This window comes from Procambarus clarkii, chromosome 87 (genome assembly GCF_040958095.1).
Source record: "Procambarus clarkii isolate CNS0578487 chromosome 87, FALCON_Pclarkii_2.0, whole genome shotgun sequence".
Taxonomy (NCBI): Eukaryota; Metazoa; Arthropoda; class Malacostraca; order Decapoda; family Cambaridae; genus Procambarus; species Procambarus clarkii.
The window spans coordinates 8373982-8394888 of NC_091236.1; the positions used below are offsets into that span (position 1 = coordinate 8373982).

The window sequence follows — 20907 nt, forward strand, 5'->3', positions numbered from 1 at the left end:
AGCGAGCCTTATAGTGTCCCTGCTATAAGGGAGCCTTATAGTGTCCCTGCTATAAGGGAGCCTTATAGTGTCCCTGCTATAAGGGAGCCTTATAGTGTCCCTGCTATAAGGGAGCCTTATAGTGTCCCTGCTATAAGGGAGCCTTATAGTGTCACTGCTATAAGGGAGCCTTATAGTGTCACTGCTATAAGGGAGCCTTATAGTGTCACTGCTATAAGGGAGCCTTATAGTGTCCCTGCTATAAGGGAGCCTTACATTAGTGTCCCTGCTATAAGGGAGCCTTACATTAGTGTCCCTGCTATAAGGGAGCCTTACATTAGTGTCCCCTGCTATAAGGGAGCCTTACATTAGTGTCCCTGCTATAAGGGAGCCTTACATTAGTGTCCCTGCTATAAGGGAGCCTTACATTAGTGTCCCTGCTATAAGGGAGCCTTACATTAGTGTCCCTGCTATAAGGGAGCCTTACATTAGTGTCCCCTGCTATAAGGGAGCCTTACATTAGTGTCCCTGCTATAAGGGAGCCTTACATTAGTGTCCCCTGCTATAAGGGAGCCTTACATTAGTGTCCCCTGCTATAAGGGAGCCTTACATTAGTGTCCCTGCTATAAGGGAGCCTTACATTAGTGTCCCTGCTATAAGGGAGCCTTACATTAGTGTCCCCTGCTATAAGGGAGCCTTACATTAGTGTCCCTGCTATAAGGGAGCCTTACATTAGTGTCCCTGCTATAAGGGAGCCTTACATTAGTGTCCCCTGCTATAAGGGAGCCTTACATTAGTGTCCCTGCTATAAGGGAGCCTTACATTAGTGTCCCTGCTATAAGGGAGCCTTACATTAGTGTCCCTGCTATAAGGGAGCCTTACATTAGTGTCCCTGCTATAAGGGAGCCTTACATTAGTGTCCCTGCTATAAGGAAGCCTTACATTAGTGTCCCTGCTATAAGGGAGCCTTATATTAGTGTCCCCTGCTATAAGGGAGCCTTACATTAGTGTCCCTGCTATAAGGGAGCCTTACATTAGTGTCCCTGCTATAAGGGAGCCTTACATTAGTGTCCCTGCTATAAGGGAGCCTTACATTAGTGTCCCTGCTATAAGGGAGCCTTACATTAGTGTCCCTGCTATAAGGGAGCCTTACATTAGTGTCCCTGCTATAAGGGAGCATTATATTAGTGTCCCTGCTATAAGGGAGCCTTACATTAGTGTCCCCTGCTATAAGGGAGCCTTACATTAGTGTCCCTGCTATAAGGGAGCCTTATATTAGTGTCCCCTGCTATAAGGGAGCCTTATATTAGTGTCCCCTGATATAAGGGAGCATTATATTAGTGTCCCTGCTATAAGGGAGCCTTATACTAGGTCACCAAATGCCAACATAGGTCTCCAAAGATAAACATAGGTCACCAAAGGTCAACAGATGTCACCAACGGTTACCAAAGGTCAACAGAGGTCACCAAAGGTCAACAGAGGTCACCAAAGGTCAACAGAGGTCACCAAAGGTCAACAGAGGTCACCAAAGGTCAACAGAGGTCACCAAAGGTCAACACAGCTGACGAAAGCCTCAACAACAATTGACTTAAAGCTTCCTTTCTCCCCCTATCATGTTCCCCTCGAAAGAAAGGTGAAACAAGTGGAGAAAACACATGAGAACCAGAAGAAAGGGGAAGAGGAGGAGGAGGAGGAGGAGAAAACACATGAGAACCAGAAGAAAGGGGAAGAGGAGGAGGAGGAGGAGGAGAAAACACATGAGAACCAGAAGAAAGGGGAAGAGGAGGAGGAAGAGAAAACACATGAGAACCAGAAGAAAGGGGAAGAGGAGGAGGAAGAGAAAACACATGAGAACCAGAAGAAAGGGGAAGAGGAGGAGGAAGAGAAAACACATGAGAACCAGAAGAAAGGGGAAGAGGAGGAGGAGGAGGAAGAGAAAACACATGAGAACCAGAAGAAAGGGGAAGAGGAGGAGGAAGAGAAAACACATGAGAACCAGAAGAAAGGGGAAGAGGAGGAGGAAGAGAAAACACATGAGAACCAGAAGAAAGGGGAAGAGGAGGAGGAGGAGAAAACATATTTTTGGGTCCAAAATGCCCATAATTTACCCATTTTTATGGCGTGACTCTTTAGAGTTTTCCAGGGTCATATTTTGACCACTTTTTGCTGCCATTTTGGAGGGAATGAGGTCGCCTTTGGCTTTCTTCCCTCCCTCTCTCACTCCTACCTTCCCTCCCTTACTCCTACCTTCCCTCCCTCACTCCTACCCTCCCTCCCTCACTCCTACCTTCCCTCCCTCACTCCTACCTTCCCTCCTTCACTCCTACCTTCCCTCCCTCACTCCTACCTTCCCTCCTTCACTCCTACCCTCCCTCCCTCACTCCTACCCTCCCTCCCTCACTCCTACCTTCCCTCCCTCACTCCTACCTTCCCTCCCTCACTCCTACCTTCCCTCCCTCACTCCTACCCTCCCTCCCTCTCTAAGAGGCATAATAGCTAGGCATATCCCTCCTCTCCCAGGCCTCAGTACCGGAATACACAGCAATACACAGTATACATAGTAATCACAGTACACACAGTAATACAAGAAATACACCGTAATACACCATTAAGTGTGTGTAGTGGCAGGACGCGTCCCTCGAAGGTCAGAACAACAAGGGAACAAAGGACACGCCAGGAGGCCTATTGGTCTATACACAACGGTTAGTATTGACCCATAAGAGTCAATAATATTGACTCTTATTGACCCATGCGAGGCAGCTATTTTTGACGCCATACGAGGCGGTTCCTACTTCTGTCCACTCAAACTCATTCATGTATGTCCAACCTGCGCTTGAAACACTCCAGCGCTTGTTCTGCTTGTTAAAAGCGAGAATATGGAGGAGGGAGGAGGTGCTGGGGAGGAGGTGCTGGGGAGGAGGTGCTGGGGAGGAGGTGCTGGGGAGGAGGTGCTGGGGAGGAGGTGCTGGGGTGGAGGGAGATACTGAAAAAAAATAGATATTGAAAAATTCAAGAAGCAAATAAACAGAAAAGAGAAAGAAAAAAGCAAAACAAGAAGATGGAACAAGTGAGGAGGGAAGAAAGAGAAGAGAGAGAGAGAGAGAGAGAGAGAGAGAGAGAGAGAGAGAGAGAGAGAGAGAGAGAGAGAGAGAGAGAGAGAGAGAGAGAGAGAGAGAGAGACAGACAGACAGAGAGACAGAGAGAGACAGACAGACAGACAGAGAGACAGAGAGAGACAGAGACAGAGAGAGGCAGAGCAAGAGCAGAGAAAGAAGAAACAGGTACAAGTCAGTGAGAAGGGAAGGAAGAGAAGGGATAAGAAGGATGAAGAGCCTTAAATCCTGTTCAATCCCCTGAGGATTCAAGGATTACCACATGGCAACCCTCGAACGACGGACGCGACATGGCAGACGCCTGCCACGCCCAGACGAATGGCAGACTAAGATAGCCGGCAGACACCAGGGAGACACGGAAGATAGCCAGCAGAGACCATAGGAGACACGGAAGATAGCCAGCAGACACCAGAGGAGACACGGAAGATAGCCTGCAGAGACCATAGGAGACACGGAAGATAGCCAGCAGAGACCATAGGAGACACGGAAGATAGCCAGCAGAGACCATAGGAGACACGGAAGATAGCCAGCAGACACCAGAGGAGACACGGAAGATAGCCGGCAGAGACCAGAGGAGACACGGAAGATAGCCAACAGAGACCATAGGAGACACGGAAGATAGCCAGCAGAGACCATAGGAGACACGGAAGATAGCCAGCAGAGACCATAGGAGACACGGAAGATAGCCGGCAGACATCAGAGGAGACACGGAAGATAGCCGGCAGACACCAGAGGAGACACGGAAGATAGCCAGCAGAGACCATAGGAGACACGGAAGATAGCCAGCAGAGACCATAGGAGACACGGAAAATAGCCAGCAGAGACCATAGGAGACACGGAAGATAGCCAGCAGAGATCAAAGGAGACACGGAAGATAGCCAGCAGAAACCACAGGAGACACGGAAGATAGCCGGCAGAGACCATAGGAGACACGGAAGATAGCCAGCAGAGACCATAGGAGACACGGAAAATAGCCAGCAGAGACCATAGGAGACACGGAAGATAGCCAGCAGAGATCAAAGGAGACACGGAAGATAGCCAGCAGAAACCACAGGAGACACGGAAGATAGCCGGCAGAGACCATAGGAGACACGGAAGATAGCCAGCAGAGACCATAGGAGACACGGAAAATAGCCAGCAGAGACCATAGGAGACACGGAAGATAGCCAGCAGAGATCAAAGGAGACACGGAAGATAGCCAGCAGAAACCACAGGAGACACGGAAGATAGCCGGCAGAGACCATAGGAGACACGGAAGATAGCCAGCAGAGACCATAGGAGACACGGAAGATAGCCAGCAGACACGTGGCAGACACTGCGGGGACTTAAGACACGGAAGGGCGCCTAAGTAGGCGGTAAAGTTACTTATCGAAGTCATCTGGTAGTGAGGAAGGCATTAGGAAGTGTGTGTGTGTGTGTGTGTGTGTGTGCGTGTGTGTGTGTGCGTGTGTGTGTGCGTGTGTGTGTGTGTGTGTGTGTGTGTATACATAATCCCACTACAGCCCAGACGATCACTTCAACAGCTGTTCCGGGTCCTTAGAGCGGATTAGTGCGTTCCCTGTACACCCTTGTAGTGTCTACCAGGACGAGCAGGTGTCAAGTGTCCCCTTGTAGTGGCTAGTAGGTGTCAAGTGTCCCCTTGTTGTGTCTACCAGGTGTCAAGTGTCCCCTTGTTGTGTCTACCAGGTGTCAGGTGTCCCCTTGTTGTGTCTACCAGGTGTCAAGTGTCCCCTTGTTGTGTCTACCAGGACGACCAGGTGTCAAGTGTACCTTGTAGTGGCTAGCAGGTGTCAAGTGTACCTTGTAGTGGCTAGCAAGTGTCAAGTGTCCCTTGAAGTCTACCAGGACTAGCAGGTGTCAAGTGTCCCTTGTAGTGGCTACCAGGACTAGCAGGTGTCAAGTGTACCTTGTAGTGGCTAGCAAGTGTCAAGTGTCCCTTGAAGTCTACCAGGACTAGCAGGTGTCAAGTGTCCCCTTGTAGTGGCTACCAGGACTAGCAGGTGTCAAATGCACCTTGTAGTCCCCGCGGCCCGGTCCTCGACCAGGCCTCTACTTTTTTTGTACACACCCCCAGGAAGCAGCCCCTAGCAGCTGTCTAACTCCCAGGTACCTATTTACTGCTAGGTGAACAAGAGGTGATGTCGCTCTAAATCCTCACATTTCCTTAAACCTGAGTCTGACTCAGCAAGTCGTGTTCAAAGCCCCCATCTGAGAGCGCTGTCTTGGGGCTTTCTCATGCTGACGTTGGGCCGATTCAGACTGTTTTGGACCGATTCAGACTGTCTTGGGATGATTCAGACTGTTTTGGACCGATTCAGGAAGTCTTGGGATGATTCAGACTGTTTTGGACCGATTCAGGAAGTCTTGGGATGATTCAGACTGTTTTGGACCGATTCAGGAAGTCTTGGGATGATTCAGACTGTCTTGAGCTGATCTTAACTGATTCAGACTAAATGTAGCCGTCTCAAACTGCTTCAGGCAGTCACTGGACGACTTGTGTTGGTGTAGTAATGACACTCATCCTAACGACCACCCTGGCACTCACACAGGCACTCACTCTGGCACTCACATAGGCACTCACACAGGCACTCACACAGGCACTCACCCTGGCACACACCCTGGCACTCACACAGGCACTCACCCTGGCACTCACACAGGCACTCACCCTGGCACTCACACAGGCACTCACCCTGGCACTCACACAGGCACTCACCCTGGCACTCACATATTCACTACGAAAACTCACGGAAATCCCCTTGATATGGATAGGCCTGGTGGCACTAGTTTAACCAGTGCAGGAAGAGAGACTGGCTCTAACAGTGGCACTAAGGTGCATGTCCTCCCTAAAGAGTGCCACCAACTCACCTGGAATGTCCGCCCCCTAGTTCCGCAAGGCACTGAATTAGTGGCACAGTCGTTGTTGTTTTAGCTACTCAGGACGAAACGTCTATGTAGCACGGGCTATGGTGATCCCGTAATAATGCCACACTCTTGTTTGTCATTTATACCATTCCCTCTTTACCTGTTCTAGTGCCCATTACCCCTTCTCTCAGCCCTTCTTTACCCGCCCTCACACAACAGCCCCCCCCCCTGGGGAGAGTAGGGTTAAGAAAGTTACTTTCTACGCCATGTATTAGTGACCTTTTTGTGTAAGTAATTTGTAAATAAGTTGTTTAAGCCCGGGTCGTGGCCTGCTCCAAGCCCGGGTCATGGCCTGCCCCAAGCCCGGGTCATGGCCTGCCCCAAGCCCGGGTCATGGCCTGCCCCAAACCCGGGTCGTGACCTGCCCCAAACCCGGGTCGTGACCTGCCCCAAACCCGGGTCGTGACCTGCCTGAAGCCTGAACCGAACGACCTTCATCTTCCCCCAAGGCCCAAAAGCCTTGGACGGGGTGGGTGGGGGTAGGGGTGTTCGGACCAAGCATCCTGCCAGGCGAGATAGTTCTTAATACGTGACAGGAAACACAGGCTGCTCCACTACGCTTCTGTGTGACTAACATTTCCCGTCCAACAAGTGTAAATATCACACCACAAGTGTAAATAATTATATCTTGCCACAAGTGTAAATGATTATATCTTGCCACAAGTGTAAATAATTATATCTTGTTGTTCAGGGAGTTAACGAGGTCATTTCAAGGTAAAATACCTGGGAATTTTGTCAAGATACACAGTGTATCAGCCTCCGTCTGTGACGAGGTTTCTGTACCGCTGTTACTTGTTAAAGAATACTTGTTACTTGGTTACGTGTTAAAGAATCTCTATGTAACGGAAGTATGGCTATTTCCTCTCTCAGAGACCATTAACGAGTCAGTTTGGACATTCGAAAGCCATTATGTCTGTTTTTTGTACCAAGGCTTTGTAGTGCTGCTTTTGAATCAGTATAGATCACTGCATCTTCGGTGCTTCTTTCAAGGAATCTTAGAGCATAGCAATGGCAGTTAGTTCTGCCTGTGTTGAAGAGGTATAGTTTTCAATACTTGCTTTTTCTTCATTTGTATTTTGAAAGACATTATTCATAATTACAGTGTATGCTGCCCCAGCCCTGCCATTGGTAGGATTAAATGATCCATCAATGTTCGTTTGAGTTAATTAATTTCTGGTTTCTTTATAAATTTCTTCAAGGATGTGTCTCATTTCTTGTGGTATCATGTTGGATTTTTTCATTGATGATAATCTTGCATGAGTCATCCTGTCAGGGAGGTAACCTCTCTACAGGCAGGAGCTCACGGGCTTGCTCAAGCAGGTGAAGTTCTTCCAGGTAGCAGACTGATCTGTGATGCCATTTTTTTGCTTCTCCTGTTTCCTCTTGTAAGTAGCACAGATTTCAGTTTTTTCCTTGGCAATATCATTGTAATTGGGATCTCTGGTTATCTTCATTGTAAGCATAGCTCACTGGGAAGAGACAGCTCCTTTCGTAGATTAGATGTTTTGGGAGTTCTTGGGACTCCAAGAATGATTGACATGGCTAGAAAAGTAGTCAAAAGGCTACTTTTGACTACTTCCACCAGCCCAAAAGACTGCATAGTCTGTGACGGAGCGCACATAGGCTGTGTACATCATTTTAAGCACGGCAATAGAGGCCCATTTCAGGTCACGACTTTCAGGGGTCCTGAAACGACTTTTACATGTTCCAATAAACTGGTTGAGCTCCTCTTTCTTTTCCCTTGTTAGAGCCGACAGTGATACCAAGGTACTGAAAGTGGTCAACCCACTCAAATGTTTCACCATTTCTTCGTTTTCTTCTCTCTTTGTGATGGGAGTCTGCCTTTGTCTTGTTTGTGGAGTGAAACCGAGCTCAATACATTCCCTTCCAAGGAGTTCAATGGACTGTATAATTTTCCCCCAAGGTGGGAGCTTGTGGAACATCATCTGCATATCCCTCTTATTGTGTTCCGGAAATTCCGTAGTAGCAATAGCGTTCATGTTGAATAGTGTAGGGTTTAAGACTCCGCCTTGAGGGGTACCGAGTTCCATACTCATTGTTCTTGAAACTGCTCCATTGAAGCAGACCTTGGCTGTTCTCCCTGTGAGGTAGTCTTCAACCCATTTCATGAGTCTCCCCTTGACACCCATGCATGCAAGCTCGTCCACGATCGCGATTCCATTTGCTTTGTCGAAGGCTCCTTTGATGTCAACAAATATAGAGTACTTAGCTGTGTCATTAGCCAAGTAATTAACTAAACAATTTGCTGTGATCCGTCCTTTAACAAATACTTTGATCCTTTCCCGCAGTCTACCTACCTAGTGTGTGTGTGTGTGTGTGTGTGTGTGTGTGTGTGTGTGTGTGTGTGTGTGTGTGTGTGTGTGTGTGTGCGTGTGTGTGTGTGTGTGTGTGTGTGTGTGTGTGTGTGTGTGTGTGTGTGTGTGTAATATAGAGTAAATATAATAGAAGATACGTTAGGAGTCACTGCATTAGCCATGCGACAGTTTGGAAAGGCGGGGTCCAAGAGCTAATAGCTCGATTATGCAGGCCCAAACACTAAACATACACACACACACACACACACACACACACACACACACACACACACACACACACACACACACACACACACACACACGAGCCAAGGGGGTCAGTGCTCCACATTCAGGTCATATTAACTTGGGTGTTGCCCTGATAATAATTAACCACAGTCTCCACGCCCAGGGCTGACACCACACACAAGGTGCCCAGGGCTGACACCACACACAAGGTGCCCAGGGCTGACACCACACACAGTGCCCCAGGGCTGACACCACACAAGGTGCCCCAGGGCTGACACCACACAAGGTGCCCAGGGCTGACAGCACACAAGGTGCCCAGGGCTGACACCACACAAGGTGCCCAGGGCTGACACCACACAAGGTGCCCAGGGCTGACAGCACACAAGGTGCCCAGGGCTGACAACACACAAGATACCCCAAGGGAAAAATGACACATTTTACCCTACATTCCTGAAGTGTTTGTAAACACTGTACATATTTCTACCCTATCGGTTCCCCCTAAGTATTTTCTACATATCTATCATGTCTCCTTTCTCTTGTAGTGTCGTTAGGTCCAACTCCTACCCTACATCCTTGCACCCCATCCTGCCTATTTCTGGGTGATTCTAGCTCCAAGCTTCATTGTTTTTCCTGGGGTTCCAGGCCGGGCCTGCATACTCTAGAGGTAGCGAACCTACAGATTAATACAACAACAGTAGCAACAACTACACTAGCAACTACATCAACTACAGTAACTAAATAAACTAGATTCAGGAGAGTCATTCTGCTTCAGCGGTTATCTTGAGGTTATCTTGAGATGATTTCGGGACTTTTTAAGTGTCCCCGCGGCCCGGTCCTCGACCAGGCCTCCACCCCCAGGAAGCAGCCCGTGACAGCTGACTAACACCCACGTACCTATTTTACTGCTAGGTAACAGGGGCATAAGGTGAAAGAAACTCTGCCCGTTGTTTCTCGCCGGCGCTTGGGATCGAACCCAGGACCACTGGATCATAAGTCCAGCGTGCTGTCCGCTCGGCCGACCGGCTCCCACTACTTTCACTTCCTCCCCTCCCTTCTCTTCCTTTCCCTTCCCTTCCCTTCTCTTCCTCCCTCTCTCTCTTCCGTCAAGTTGGAGACCATAGAGTCAAGGCTGGACGTTGGCTCCTGTTGAACCCTGGCGATGACCTGCCAGGCGCACGGGTCGAATACCTCACTCTTGACTGCCTGACGCACGGGTCGAATACCTCACTCACTCTTGACTGCCTGACGCACGGGTCGAATACCTCACTCACTCTTGACTGCCTGACGCACGGGTCGAATACCTCACTCTTGACTGCCTGACGCACGGGTCGAATACCTCACTCTTGGCTGCCTGACGCACGGGTCGAATACCTCACTCTTGACTGCCTGACGCACGGGTCGAATACCTCACTCACTCTTGACTGCCTGACGCACGGGTCGAATACCTCACACTTGACTGCCTGACGCACGGGTCGAATACCTCACACTTGACTGCCTGACGCACGGGTCGAATACCTCACACTTGACTGCCTGACGCACGGGTCGAATACCTCACTCTTGACTGCCTGACGCACGGGTCGAATACCTCACTCACTCTTGACTGCCTGACGCACAGGTCGAATACCTCACTCTTGACTGCCTGACGCACAGGTCGAATACCTCACTCTTGACTGCCTGACGCACGGGTCGAATACCTCACTCTTGACTGACGCACGGGTCGAATACCTCACTCTTGACTGCCTGACGCACAGGTCGAATACCTCACTCTTGACTGCCTGACGCACAGGTCGAATACCTCACTCTTGACTGCCTGACGCACAGGTCGAATACCTCACTCTTGACTGCCTGACGCACGGGTCGAATACCTCACTCTTGACTACCAGGCGCACGGGTCGAATACCTCACTCTTGACTGCCTGACGCACAGGTCGAATACCTCACTCTTGACTGCCTGACGCACAGGTCGAATACCTCACTCTTGACTGCCTGACGCACGGGTCGAATACCTCACTCTTGACTGCCTGACGCACAGGTCGAATACCTCACTCTTGACTGCCTGACGCACAGGTCGAATACCTCACTCTTGACTGCCTGACGCACGGGTCGAATACCTCACTCTTGACTGCCTGACGCACAGGTCGAATACCTCACTCTTGACTGCCTGACGCACAGGTCGAATACCTCACTCTTGACTGCCTGACGCACAGGTCGAATACCTCACTCTTGACTGCCTGACGCACGGGTCGAATACCTCACTCTTGACTGCCTGACGCACGGGTCGAATACCTCACTCTTGACTGCCTGACGCACAGGTCGAATACCTCACTCTTGACTGCCTGACGCTCAGGTCTGTACAGTATCGAAAAGAAATTATGAGAACGATATTGCAATCAAAGCGAAAAAGCAACCTAAGTTACTACATAGCCATATAAGAAGGAAGATGTCGGTGTACGACCAAGTGACAAGACTGAGGAAAACAGAAGGGACATATACAGAAAGTGACAAGGAAATCTGTGAGGCACTGAATGCCAGTTTCCATGGAGTGTTCACAACCGAGCCTGAGTAGCTCCCATTGTTAGAAGAAATAGTCCTGGATGAAAGACTATCAGATATTGAGGTGACTGCAGAGGAGGTAATGAAACAGTTGACAACACTGGATGCAAATAAAGCTGTTGGACCAGACAAAGTATCACCGGGGATACTAAAAAGAAGCAGCGCAGGCCCTCGGCGTGCCTCTGGCAATGATCTTTAATGAGTCACTTATGTCGGGAGAATTGCCCAATTGCTGGAAGAGGGCAAATGTCGTACCGATTTTCAAGAGAGGTGATAGGGCGGAGGCACTTAACTACAGACCCGTATCACTGACAAGCATTCCCTGGAAAATACTTGAAAGAATAACTAGGCTAAGACTTGTTGCACACCTAGAGAGTATTAGGTTTGTAAACAAGCACCAACATGGGTTCTGGAAAGGAAAATCATGCATAACAAACCTTTTGGAATTCTATGAATAAAAATAACGAGGTTAAGGCAGGACAGAGAAGGATTGGCAGACTGCATATTTCTGGACTGCCAAAAAGCCTTTGATACAGTACCGCACATGAGACTGCTATTCAAACTCGAGAGGCAGGCAGGAGTAAGCGGAAAGGCCCTAGTATGGGTAAGGAACTACCTAACAGGAAGGAGCCAGAGAGTAACGGTAAGGGGCGAGAAGTCGGACTGGCGAACAGTAACGAGTGGAGTACCTCAAGGATCGGTACTGAGACCAATTCTATTTCTAATATACGTTAATGACATGTTTACAGGAGTAAAATCCTGTATGTCGATGTTCGCGGATGACGTAAAATAAATGAGAAGAGTTATGACAGATGAGGATTGCAGGATCCTTTAAGAGGACTTGAACAGGTTGCAGAGATGGTCAGAGAAATGGCTACTGGAGTTCAACACGAGTAAATGTAAAGTTATGGAAATGGGATCAGGTGATAGGCGACCAAAGGGACAGTACACAATCAAGGGGAACTGCCTGTGACGATTCGAGAAAGAGACCTGGGAGTGGACGCAACACCTAATCTAACTCCTGAGGCACATATAAATAGGATAACGACAGCAGCGTACTCTACACTGCCAAAAGTTAGAAGTTCATTCAGAAACCTAAATGAGGAGGCTTTTAGGGCACTTTACACTGCCTACGTGAGGCCAGTCTTAGAGTATGCCGCCTCATCATGGAGTCCCCACCTGAAGAAACAAATAAGGAAATTGGAAAAGGCTCAAAAGTTTGCAACAAGACTCATCCCTGAGTTACGAGGGATGGGATATGAAGAGCGCCTGAAGGAACTGTGCCTTACGACACTAGAAAAAAGAAGGGAGAGAGGAGATATGATAGGAACGTATAATATACTCAGGGAAATTGACAAGAGTGGAAATAGATGAAATGTTCGCACGGAACAGTAACAGAACGAGGGGACATGGGTGGAAGCTGGAAACTCAGATGAGTCACAGAGATGTTAGGAAGTTTTCTTTTAGCGTGAGAGTAGTGGAAAAATGGAATGCACTTCAGGAACAGGTTGAGGAAGCAAATACTATTCATAATTTTAAAACTAGGTATGATAGGGAAATAGAACCATAGTCATTGCTGTAAACAACCGATGACTAGAAAGGCGGGATCCAAGAATCAATGCTCGATCCTGCAGACACAAATAGGTGAGTACACACACAGTACGAAGGGGGTCCTGGGGGGGTGGGAGGGGGGGGGGGGACTTACGCAAGGTGTACATCTTACCCAAGTGACGATCCTTACTGGAGACATCGTAAGGTGACCCCTGACGGCCACCACCACCACTACCACCCCACCTACCACCACCACCTACCACCACCCTCTACCACCACCACCCTCATTGTGAAATACGGTGATTTACAGTCTCCGTGGTGTAGTGGTAAGACACTCGCCTGGCGTTTCGCGAGCGCTATGTCATGGGTTCGTATCCTGGCCGGGGAGGATTTACTGGGCGCAATTCCTTAACTGTAGCCTCTGTTTAACTCAACAGTAAAATGTGTACTTGGATGAAAAAACGATTCTTCGCGGCAGGGGATCGTATTCCAGGGACCATAGGATTAAGGACCTGCCCGAAACGCTACGCGTACTAGTGGCTCTACAAGAATGTAACAACTCTTGTATATATCTCAAAAAAAAAAAAAAAAAAAAAAAAAAAAAAAAAAAAAAAAAAAAAAAACAGACCGTAGAGGTAACATACAGAGGTGAGAGAGAGAGAGAGAGAGAGAGAGAGAGAGAGAGAGAGAGAGAGAGAGAGAGAGAGAGAGAGAGAGAGAGAGAGAGAGAGAGAGAGAGAGACAGAGAGAGAGAGAGAGAGAGAGAGAGAGAGAGAGAGAGAGAGAGAGAGAGAGAGAGAAAGAGAGAGAAAGAGAGACATGGGAGGGGAAAAGAGAGACGGGAAGAACAAGGAAGAAAGGGTAGATACCTAACCCGGGGGGGGGGGGGGGGGGAGTGGTGGGACCTTTGACAAGCCGCCGGCTTCTTGTCCCTGTCGAGGCGGCCCCACTCGAGTATTAGTGGCTCTCCCCCCCCCATCAGGTAAACTCAGGTAAAACGAAGGTAGGGGGGGGAATGCTACTAGTAGGGGGGGGGGGACTGGCATGTCTCCTTCACTCAAAGATATCATCAAGAGGCACTTCTGCTATCCCACTCTCCTCCTTCCCTCCCTTCTCTATTCCTCTCTCTCCTCCTCCTTCCCTCGTAAAAAATAGACCTATTCCTTTTGCTACTTTCATGAGAGACTTCACGTTCATCCCTCCAGCAATTTTCCTGGCGATTCCAGAATCCAGCTTCTCTAGCAGCTATCCTAGCTCAAGCTACCTAGCAGTCTGATATCCAGCTTCTCTAGCAGCTATCCTAGCTCAAGCTACCTAGCAGTCTGATATCCAGCTTCTCTAGCAGCTATCCTAGCTCAAGCTACCTAGCAGTCTGATATCCAGCTTCTCTAGCAGCTATCCTAGCTCAAGCTACCTAGCAGTCTGATATCCAGCTTCTCTAGCAGCTATCCTAGCTCAAACTACCTAGTTTGATACCCAGCCTTCCTAGCAGCTATCCTAGCATCAACCTTCCTAACAAATCTTGGTAACTAGTCTCGTGGCTCTATAATTAACAGTGAAAACTTTAAGTGCCCCAGCAGTGACATGGGGCTTATCCCAAGAGGAACACTCTTAGTCTATCTGCTATCCCCAACCACGAGGTTGTAACTAAGTAGGGGGGTTGGGGGTCGTGAAATGGGGGGTGGGGTGTGAGGGGATCAAGGTATTTGGTAGTGGGAGGGAACTTTACACCTTGAGCTTGGAAGGTTAGGTTAGGGTACAGTATCAGGGGTAAGTGTCAGGAGGCAGTGTCAGGGGGGGTCAGTGTCAGGGGGGAAGTGTCAGGGAGACAGTGTCAGGGGGGGGTCAGTGTCAGGGGGACAGTGTCAGGGGGACAGTGTCGGGGGGGGGGGGCAGTGTCAGGGGTCAGTGACACTGAAACTGTTCCAAAGTGACAATTATGAAAGGTGTCAATTCTTGACACGTGTCAAGAAGACCTGTAGGTAACAGAAGCGTTGCCTGGCTCCCAGGAACCAGGAAGGGGAGGTAGAGTAGCTCAAGGTACACCATGCCAGTACCAACCATCAAGGTCAAGCTGATCAATGTGTGAGGAAGGGCTGGCAAGGTCGCCCCCCCTGGTGTGTGTGTGTGGAGGCTGGGAGGAGAGAGAGACGCGGGAGATGTTAATCTCAACACAATGGAGATGCTCAGGTGTCAGGATGCTGCTTCAAGGTGATGAGATATACCTGCTTAACCTTGTCCTGGTATAACTTGGGCAGGTGGTTGAACCCTGATCCTGATATACAAAATCCCTCAAATCCCTTTTCATGATATTTACAAACTCCAAGAACCTGTTGACCTGTAATGACCTTTTTAGGGATTCTGATGACCTTTCAGTGATTAGGGACGATCGTGGTGTTCAGTATTACCAAAAAACTGTAACAATCTTTAAGCGTTAATTAGTCGCCCCACTTTACCCAGCAGTAACTGCGGTTGTAAATTGATACGTGGGTTGTGTTCCAGGGGGGAAGACTAGGAGGGAAATGCTTATCCTAAGCTATGGGAAGGGCAAGCTCTCAGCCTGCTAGCAGGAGTCAGCGCTTATAAACTCCTGTGTAAACAAAGAACCTCTTTTACAAATATGTTTACACTCCTGTGTAAAAAAAATAGAAATAGAAATAAACAACTGAAAGTCAAAATCTTTTCAATATATGTGATTGAAAAATCTTGCCAACAGTCTCTTGATAAGTAGGAAGGGAGCCGGTCGGCCGAGCGGACAGCACGCTGGACTTGTGATCCTGTGGTCCCGGGTTCGATCCCAGGCGCCGGCGAGAAACAATGGGCAGACTTTCTTTCACCCTATGCCCTTGTTACCTAGCAGTAAAATAGGTACCTGGGTGTTAGTCAGCTGTCACGGGCTGCTTCCTGGGGGTGGAGGCCTGGTCGAGGACCGGGCCGCGGGGACACTAAAGCCCCGAAATCATCTCAAGATAACCCCAAGAAGTATTAACACAATCTAATATTACTGTTGCATTTACCGCTAATGTATTCTGGTTAAATGTATTAACTACAGTACCCGGAAGATCAGTCTAATATGGCAACTACACTGGGATGGTTACCTATATCAACCAGGCTGTGACTCGTACGTCAGGCTGCGAGCAGCCGCGTCCAACAGCCTGGTTGACCAGTCTAGCAACCAGGAGGCCTGGTCGACGACCGGGCCGCGGGGACGCTGAGCCCCGGAAGCACCTCAAGGTAACCTCAAGGTATATTAATGGTTTTTGTCTGCTTGTGTGATTCAAGGATAAGCTGTTTTTATGCTATTGGTCAGTTAAGGGGTTCAAGGTGTTTGCCAACAAACACAGGCTAATGTATCATGTCTGGAGCCTTATACAACGTGGCTGGGCCCTATGCAACATATCTGGGCCTTATGCAACATATCTGGGCCTTATGCAACATATCTGGGCCCTATGCAACATATCTGGGCCTTATGCAACATATCTGGACTCTATGCAACATATATCTGGGTCCTATGCAACATATCTGGACTATATGCAACATATATCTGGGTCTTATGCAACATACCTGGGCTCTGTGCAACATATATTTGGGTCCTATGCAACATATCTGGGCCCGATGCAACATATATGGGCCCTATGCAACATATCTGGGCCCTATGCAACATATCTGGGCCCTATGCAACATATCTGGGCCCTATGCAACATATCTGGGCCCTATGCAACATATCTGAGCCCTATGCAACATATCTGAGCCCTATGCAACATATCTGGGCCCTATGCAACATATATTTGGGTCCTATGCAACATATCTGGGCCCTATGCTACATATCTGAGCCCTATGCAACATATCTGAACCCTATGCAACATATATCTGGGCCCCTATGCAACATATCTGGGCCCTATGCAACATATCTGAGCCCTATGCAACATATCTGAGCCCTATGCAACATATCTGGGCCCTATGCAACATATCTGAGCCCTATGCAACATATCTGAGCCCTATGCAACATATCTGAGCCCTATGCAACATATCTGGGCCCTATGCAACATATATTTGGGTCCTATGCAACATATCTGGGCCCTATGCTACATATCTGAGCCCTATGCAACATATCTGAACCCTATGCAACATATATCTGGGCCCCTATGCAACATATCTGAGCCCTATGCAACATATCTGAGCCCTATGCAACATATCTGAGCCCTATGCAACATATCTGGGCCCTATGCAACATATCTGAGCCCTATGCAACATATCTGGGCCCTATGCAACATATCTGGGCCCTATGCAACATATCTGAGCCCTATGCAACATATCTGGGCCCTATGCAACATATCTGGGCCCTATGCAACATATATGAGCCCTATGCAACATATCTGGGCCCTATGCAACATATCTGGGCCCTATGCAACATATCTGGGCCCTATGCAACATATCTGAGCCCTATGCAACATATCTGGGCCCTATGCAACATATCTGGGCCCTATGCAACATATCTGGGCCCTATGCAACATATCTGAGCCCTATGCAACATATCTGGGCCCTATGCAACATATCTGGGCCCTATGCAACATATCTAAGCCCTATGCAACATATCTAGGCCCTATGCAACATATCTGGGCCCTATGCAACATATCTGGGCCCTTTGCAACATATCTGGGCCCTATGCAACATATCTGGGCCCTATGCAACATATCTGGATGCTTCTCAGTCTCATGTATTTAATATCTTAGGTCTAGTGCACGGATTTTTTTTTTTGCTTTGCTTTAGAAAAGCGGTTAAATGATTCGTTGACCTTAACGAGCACTTCAAACTTTCAAAATCAAATTCAAAGATTCAAACGCTCCTCTGACGTCAGTTACCTAGCGTATAAATCACGCTATTAATTAACCTGGTTTTATTCATTTTGTTCATCAATTGTTCACAATGGAATGCTTTCTCTAGCAGTGAGGGGTCGGTGGTACCCGCTCAGCTCAGCTGGTGAACAAAGTGGCAAAGTATAATAAGCTCTATACCACAGGCTTGAGTTATAGAGCTTACCTGGCTCGCTAGCTGTTGACCTAGGGCCAGATTCACGAAAGCACTTACGCAAACACTTACGAACCTGTACATCTTTTCTCAATCTTTGGCGGCTTTGTTTACAATTATTAAACAGTTAATGAGCTCCGAAGCACCAGGAGGCTGTTTATAACAATAACAACAGTTGATTGGCAAGTTGTCATGCTTGTAAACTGTTTAATAAATGTAACCAAAGCCGTCAAAGATTGAGGAAAGATGTACTCGTTCGTAAGTGCTTGCGTAAGTGCTTTCGTGAATCTGGCCCTTGACCACTAAGCTGACTTATAGAGCTTACCTGGCCCGCTCTATGTCTGCCAGTCACAGTGCTCTGTGAATGGCAGTCGTTGGTGAACACTGACAGTCTGGCCGATGTTCACAGGCCGTGCCCCCTGCGAGAACAAACAGTCAGGTACATCACTGTGATGGTTTGGTTGTTAATCATCACTATCTTTGTATTCTTCATTCCTGGTATAGTGAATCACTGTATTAATAATGTGTTAATGTATTAACCACTGTATTATGTGATGTATTAACCAATGTATTAATTATGTATTATATTAACTACTGTATTATGTAATATATTAACCACTGTATTGATTATGCAATGTATTAACAACTGTATTAATTATTTAATGTATTAACCACTGTATTATGTAATATATTAACCACTGTGTTAATTATATAATGTATTAACCCCTGTATTAATAATGTATTATTATTATTATCACATTAACGTGACGAGTCAATGAGAAAATTGGTACCCCAGCTGCTAAGGATCCGAAATACATTATGCTACAAAAGTATGTAACCTGGGATCCTACTGAACCCTCTATGGTTCCCGAGGCATCTTCTGATCCCAAATCAGAGTTTCAAACATTGGGTGCATGCGCCTTGGCTGTGGTATCGGAGCTCGGGTAGAACTCCTACACCACTACTGGTATTACTGGGGCAAGGGAGTACCTAAACGACTGAATATAGAGCCACAGTCAAAGAGGTGGTTTCAAGCTGGAGAAGTGTAACAAGTGGGGTCCCACACGGCTCGGTACTGGGACCACTGCTGTTTCTAATTTGAACGACCTTACATGTGAGTTTTGGCGTGTCAATGATTGCTGACGAGGCAAAGTTGATGAGATGTAAAAACAGAGGATGACTGGAAGACTTAGACTAACTCTAGGATACTCAGAGATACTGGGTTAGGCAATGAGGAGTGTCAGAGATACTAGGGTTAGGCAATGAGGATATGCTAATGTTACTAGATATCACATCACCTAGAGGATTGAAGAACAGAGAAGATATGATCACAATATACAAGATAATGAGGGTAGACAATGATAGTCCCTTCAGATTGTGAGAAAGTAAGACAAGAGGACAGTTAGAATATGGAAACACAAATAAGTCGAAGAAATGTATGGAAATACTCATACCCTATATGGGTGAACCACCAGTGGAATGCCCTGAAAGAACAAGTTGTGGAAGCCACCTCCATCCACAACTTTAACCACAGTTTAGACGAAGAAATGTGAACGTTAGAATAGTTCAAATACATCACAACAAGTATAACAAGGCTTGTAGACGGGATATGAAGGGCTAGACCTCACTTTCAAGTAGCCACGGATAGGTAGGTACCACCATCACCACTACCACTACCACCACTCACCACCACCATCACCACTACCACTACCACCCATCACCAGCAGCCGCTGTGGGACGCCAAGGAAGAAAGAACGCAATATTGCTGCTCTCTGGGTTCTCTGCGGCTCCTAAACTCCTCTGACGTCAAACACGGAATTTATATAAAAAAAATATCCGACATGACTTGCGTCGAAGCTGGTGGCGTCCGGCAACCAGTGTGGGCAGTGACATCTGGGGCCAGATTCACGAAGCACTTAAGCAAGCACTTACGAACCTGTACATCTTTTTTCAATCTTTGGCGGCTTTGTTTACAATTATTAAACAGTTAATGAGCTCCGAAGCGCCAGGAGGCTGTTTATAACAATAACAACAGTTGATTGGCAAGTTTTCATGCTTGTAAACTTGTTTAATAAATGTAACCAAAGCCGTCAAAGATTGAGGGGAAAGATGTACAGGTTCCTAAGTACTTGCGTAACTGCTTCGTGAATCTGGCTCCTGATAAACCATCGTCAAATGTTAATGTAACAGTCAAACACCTTTTATGAATGAAATACAAACTGATAAGAGAACCCTAAGCACATAATCTGACCCCTTAGCCTATCAGACAACTCTTTAAGAGTTGGGCTAAGGCTTTGCCCTTTTCTTGTGAGGGACAACAGTCCCGTTGATCAATAATTTAGGTTACTACGATGACTCTCAGAACGTCTTCACGATGGTCTGTGACATTTTAACTCCTTGCTGAAATGTAAATTTGCTTGCAGGCTCTTATCTACCTTCTATCCCCTCCCCTCTATCCCTTCCCTCTATCCCCTCCCCTCTATCCCTTCCCTCTATCCTGTGTCCCTTCATCGCTTCGTATCTTATTTCCTCCTTTTCCTTTGGTGAAAGGTGAAAGAAACATTTTGCCCATTTGTCTCCGCCTCCACCGGGGATCGAACCCGGAACCTCAGGACTACGAATCCGAAGCGCTGTCCACTCAGTTGTCAGGCGCCATAACGTAATAGCCTAACCTAACCTAACCTAGCCTAAAATAACCTAACCTAACTAAGCCTATCCTAACCTAAACTTATCTTACCAAACCTAATAAACCCCATCCTATTTTAACTTAACCTAACCTAACCTAACCTAATCTATCTTATCGTATAGTATACTAACTTAACCTATCTTAGCCTATTCTAACCTAACCTAAAGAAAATAATATATTTTTTTATTGTTGAGTTTATTTATTATGTACTCTACACCCACCCCGTGGGTGGTAGTGGACCCCATACCCACTCTGTGGGCGGCAGTGGACCCCATACCCACCCCGTGGGCGGCAGTGGACCCCATACCCACCCCGTGGGTGGTAGTGCACCCCATACCCACCCCGTGGGCGGCAGTGGACCCCATACCCACCCCGTGGGTGGTAGTGGACCCCATACCCACTCTGTGGGCGCCAGTGGACCCCATACCCACACCGTGTGGGGTTATATAAATAAAATATAAAACCTGATAAAACATGATGTTTTATCAGGCTTTAGATCCTTACCACATATACAA

At 47.7% G+C, this 20907-nt stretch overlaps 1 protein-coding gene across 1 annotated transcript; it reads left to right on the forward strand.

Moving 5' to 3' along the window:
• Positions 1 to 1408: 1408 nt before the first annotated feature.
• On the forward strand, positions 1409 to 2104 carry LOC138358884 (uncharacterized protein DDB_G0283697-like). Its single transcript, XM_069317235.1, has one exon. The coding sequence runs from the start codon at positions 1409 to 1411 to the stop codon at positions 2102 to 2104; it is 696 nt and encodes a 231-aa protein (XP_069173336.1).
• The last annotated feature ends 18803 nt before the right edge of the window (positions 2105 to 20907 follow it).

Coding starts and splice junctions, on each gene's coding strand:
- LOC138358884 (XM_069317235.1), top strand. CDS start 1,409: ATGTCACCAACGGTTACCAAAGGTCAACAGAGGTCACCAAAGGTCAAC.